Source organism: Octodon degus, unplaced genomic scaffold (genome assembly GCF_000260255.1).
Source record: "Octodon degus isolate 3935 unplaced genomic scaffold, OctDeg1.0 scaffold00036, whole genome shotgun sequence".
Classification (NCBI taxonomy): Eukaryota; Metazoa; Chordata; class Mammalia; order Rodentia; family Octodontidae; genus Octodon; species Octodon degus.
In genome coordinates, this window is record NW_004524612.1 from 9,026,415 (window position 1) to 9,031,255 (window position 4,841).

Below are 4,841 nucleotides of genomic sequence, written 5' to 3' on the forward strand. Positions count from 1 at the left end.
AGAGGTGAGGTAGGGCAGGAAGAAGGTGAGACTGGGGTATGGAAAAAGAGATGCTTCATTCATTTACATGAATTGATGCAAAAATCCTCATGTATCTTTGAGGAGAATTTGGACAGAGATGTGTATGCATATATACACACACATATGCATGTATGTGATTAGGTATATTCACACATGCATACACACATATGTAGATATAATCTCATTAGTTAACATTTTCATAAAAATAAATCATTTAAAGCTGTAGATGCCTACAGATTCTCTTTATTCCAGTGTGCTGCACTGGATAACCAAGTACCTTAGAGATTTGTTTTTGCTAGGAATACATATTGTGTGTATATTATATATATGTATGTCTGTGCGTTTTTGTACACACATACACATTCATACACACATCACATACTTATATTTAAATTCAATCAGTTGGGCAAAAACAACCAGAGCCAGCTCTCTCATGAAAGGTGGGAAGGAGGAATGGGTATGTAGGTGAGAGCAAATGAAAAGCTGGTGGCTGGTTGAGGCCTGCCTTTCTGGGAAAAGATTTTGAGACGCACTTGGACAAGGCTAAGAGAGAAGAGAGGAGGAGCGTGGGTAAGGGCAGAGGCCAAACTCGGGAACCCGGATTCAGAAGTGGGGCCGAGGAAATACATTTTTAAAAGGCAGGCTCAGTGGCGGACGCTTTCTCCCCGCAGATCAAAGTGCCCTGAGGCCTAAGAGGCAAGCACTCAGAAAGGGAGGGGTTTCGAGGGGTCAAACCCAAAGCGGCGGCAGCAGCACCGCGGCAGCGGTATCCGAGGCATTTCTGTAAGAAACATTATTTCGGAGCAGATGGAAGACCATCTCCTCCTGCCACGTGCAGGCTCCCAGCCCGGGACATCCCCGGCACCTTGGGGACCCGATGTGGGGAAGAGTTTAGGGTAGACACAGCCCAGTTCAGTTCAAGAGTCTCTCACACACACACGCGTGCGCGCGCACACACATATACACACACAAACACACACGCGAGCACGCACACACTCGCGCGCATCCCCGCACGCAGGCGCGCGTGCGTGCGGCGGGCAGCAAGCTCTGCGCTTTGGTGCGCTCCATACCCCCGCCCCCTCTCGGGTCTCCGATGGGGGACAGAGGGGGACATGGGGGAACCAGTGAGGTGCTTGGGTCCGGCGAGGGTTGGGGTGGGCCCCTTTCAGTCCCCCGCAGGTCCTTAGAGCGGCCCAGCGGCCCCTGGATCAAGGCGATCCGAACTGAACAAAGCGGGCTAGACGCCACCTTTCCGCCCCCACGCCTCGGTTAAGGGGGGGACGGCGAGGGGAAGGCGCCTCCAGCCTTGGCCCCCAACCGCAGGCGGGTGTGAAAGGGTGGGAGCGGGGGCATCGAAGGGTGAAGGGGCCGCACGTCCATGGAGAGGCCAGGGCGCGGCCCCTGAGCCTCCGTGGCTGGCTTTCCCGCTGCTTTCAAGCGAGCAGCTGGGAGGCACTGGAGGGAAAAAGAGGGGGCCTGGCAGCCCGAGCCTCAGGCGCAGGTGGTGACCACGGGGGCCAAAGACACGGAGGGCGCCGAGGATGCAGAGGGCGCACCCCCTTTCTCTGCCTTCTTCTCCTTTTGCTTGAGGTGGATCTTGGCGTGGCGCTTGCGCTCGTCGCTGCGCGCAAACTTGCGCCCGCAGAACTCGCAGGCAAAGGGCTTCTCGCCCGTGTGCGTGCGGATGTGGGTGGTGAGGTGGTCGCTACGGCTGAAGCTCCGCATGCAGATCCGGCACTGGAAGGGCTTGTGGCCCGTGTGGATGCGCAGGTGCCGGGTCAGCTCGTCCGAGCGGCTGAAGCGACGGTCACAGCCCTCCGCTGGGCACGCGTGGGGCCGCTCGTGGAGCGGGGTCTTGCTAGGCCGGTTGGGGTACTTGCGGGGCCGGATAGGCTTGAGCGTGAGCGGTGGCTGGGGCAGGCTGCCAAAACCCGGGTGAATCTGCTTGTCTTTGAATGCCTTGATGGTCTCCAGAGGGGTAATAGGGGGCGGGTTGACCCGGATGGGGTCCATTCCCTGGAAGGGCTTGTGCTCCGGAATGGAGCCCATGTCGTTGGGGTGGTGGTACAGGTTGTAGTCAGGAATCATGGGGAAGAGATTGCTGTCCAAAGCCGGCTTGGCCGATTGGTAATCCTGGGGGGAATAGGCGAGCCCTGGGTTGCCCTGGGGGTCGTGGAAAGACACGGGCTCCGAGTAGAGATCACCGCAATTGGAATAGGGAGGCAGCGCCGGATACATGGCCTCCACGTCTCCCTGCGGCGGCTGCACCATGCTGCTGGCTGTGGATGTCTGCGTGGTGAGCGCCCCTGAGGCCGGGGGCACCCCCAAGATGCCTGCGCTCATGAGGCTAATGATGTTGTCCTGGCACCAGTTGGAAGGGGAGTCGAAAGCGAACTTTCCCAAGTAGGTCACGGTCTTGTTGCCGGGGGCTGGCTGGAAGGAGCCCGAATAAGAGAGTTCCGGGTTGGGCTTCTCGTTGGTCAGACCGATGTCCATCACATTCTCTGCGGAGAGCAGGGGAGAGAGGGAAGGGGTTAGTGAAGTCAAGCTGGCTCCTGCGCTGCACCCAGGTCCTCGCCCAGGTACGGAGGGTGCGGCCGGCTGGAGTGCGCAGCGCATGGGTAAGAGGAAGGCTGAGCGCAAAGCGGGCGGTGCCGCGCTCCCGAGCGCAACCTGGATACAGCAAAATACTACGGATCGGGGTGTGGAGAGGCTGCGGCACACACTCCGCACACGCCACGCACACACTCACGTACCACACACACGCGCACGAGCGCGAGAAGCATTGTTGTTCTTCCCGAGGTGGGGCGGGCAGGTAGCTGCAGCTACAGGTAGTTTCAGACCCGGAGTGAGCGGGGCTCTAGCTCTCCAGCGCACACAACTCGTCCTCTTTCCCCGGCCCTGTCTACTCCAGGACACCGCGTCTTTACCGCCCAGGCAATGCCCCCTTCGCGCGCTGCGCCCAGGTCGCAGACCGGAGCGCTCTGACGCTTTGTCCTCAGAGCGTGGAAGGGTGCCGCCCGAGAAGAGAGCTCTCCTTTCGCCTCCCCCAGCCCCAGCCTTCTCTGGGCCTGAAGGAGCTTTCAGCTCTTGCTGGTGGGGAGAAGCCCAGCCCCAGCTAGCAAGGTGGAGGGCGGTGGAAAACCGGCCGATGTTTCCGTGGAGGGAGCAGCAGCCCTTCCCAAGCTCCGTGGTCCCGGGATGGCCCCCCGTGACAGCCCCCCGCTAGTGCCCCTCCCTTTCCCCGCCGTCCCCGCACCCCCACGGCTTTGCTGAACGCCCTGGAAAGGCAGCGTCGCAGTACCTCTCCCACCGCGGGGACTCCACGCTGCACATGGCTCCATCCCGGGTGGGAGGCTGAGGGAGTAAGGGGGGAGAGCGCGGGTGAAAAAGACGCTGGGCTCCTCCCGAGAAAGGGGGCTACAGCACCACGCCTTGCGCGCAGCCCAGAGATCGGGCCCCCTGCGTGGGGAGGGAGAACCCCAGAGCTGCTCGCACCTACCTCCCTCTGGTCGGCGGCTGCCCCCACCCGGGAGAACCAAAGCCTCTACGGTGGCGTCGCCAACCAAGCCTTCCCGATTGAGGAGGGCGGGAGGAGTGGGTGGGAAAAGCAACTCGCCCTCTGGATAATTTCCAGCGCCCCCCCTTCATCCATCCATCTATCCATCTATGCATCCATCCATCCATCCATCCATCCTTCCATCCACGCAGCCATCCATCCGCAGCTAGCTCGCTCCCTCCTCCTCCTCTTCTCCCTTTCCTGCCTCACCGCCTCCCCTCCGCCCTTACCTGTAGCCATCTGATTGTAATGGGCTACCGAGTCGCCGCTGCCGGAGAAGAGGTTGAGCGCGCTGGGGATCTCCTCGGGGTACAGATTGTCAGGCAGTTGGTTTAGCAAACTGCTCATGGTCACCGGCAGCTTCTCGGCGAGTTTGCCGGTCATAGCACTCCCGAGCTGTCGCCGCCACCGCCACCGCGGCCACCGCCGCCGCTCGCTCCTAACGCAGCTTCCAGGCAAGCGGCATCCGAGAGTCGATCCGTGGTGCAGGGAAAAAGCATGCGAGAGGGAAAGTTCGGGGGGAGGAGGGAAGAGGGGAAGGGGTGGGCCAGGGGAGGGTATCTTCTCTTTTGGGGGGAGGGTGGGTGGGAGGGGGGCAAAGGGGGTGATCCTCTCGGGCGCCTCCGCTAGTGCCGTGCGAGGCTGGGTCGCGGGTGGGGGGTGGGGCGTGTACAGGGGTGGGGTGAGGGCTGGGCTGGGGGGGACCTCGGCTTCGGGGGTCGGACGCGGCCTCAGAATTGATCTCACAAACAGACACGCGCTCGCCACCCCCCCCCCCCCCCCTCACCCCCCCCCCCCCCCCGCCACCGCCGCCGATGCTGCTGCTACCGCCGCCTCTGTCGCCGCTGCCGCCGCCGCTACCACCACCACCAGCCCCGCCGCTCGCTAGCAAGCTCACTGCTGCCCAAAAGCTCCCAGCCAGGGAACTCCACCAGCCTATTTATCTGAGCCCCGGGAAAGCTCCGTGACGTAGCTGCCCATATATGGACAGACAAAGCCCAGCCGAAGGGGCGCGACGTCACAATGGAAGCTCCTCACAATGGAACATTAGAAAGCAGGAAGCGGGCCGCAGCCAACGTGCAAGAGCCCTGCACTACATGCTGCTCTTGAAAAAAGACAGAGACAAATAAGAGAAAAAAGAAGGAAAACGCGAGAGGAAAGAAGAAAGCAGGGATGCAGCTGGATGCAAAGCGCTAAACGCGCGGTTGAAAAACCAGCGTGTGAATGTGTGTGTGTGCGCGCGCGCACACACACGCCCTGG

At 61.0% G+C, this 4,841-nt stretch overlaps 1 protein-coding gene across 2 annotated transcripts; it reads right to left on the reverse strand.

Annotated features, from left to right (window-relative positions):
* Nucleotides 1-216: 216 nt before the first annotated feature.
* Egr3 (early growth response 3) lies at nucleotides 217-4,210 on the reverse strand. Of its 2 annotated transcripts, XM_004630657.2 has the most exons (3): nucleotides 3,811-3,963; nucleotides 3,326-3,378; nucleotides 217-2,525 (listed from the first exon to the last, which is right to left on the reverse strand). In XM_004630657.2, the coding sequence occupies exons 2-3, from the start codon at nucleotides 3,363-3,365 to the stop codon at nucleotides 1,513-1,515; spliced, it is 1,053 nt and encodes a 350-aa protein (XP_004630714.1). In that variant the 5' UTR covers nucleotides 3,366-3,378; nucleotides 3,811-3,963; the 3' UTR covers nucleotides 217-1,512. The 2 variants fall into 2 exon arrangements, with proteins under 2 accessions (XP_004630714.1, XP_004630713.1); XM_004630656.2 differs by lacking the exon at nucleotides 3,326-3,378 and having other exon boundaries at nucleotides 3,811-4,210.
* Nucleotides 4,211-4,841: the final 631 nt, after the last annotated feature.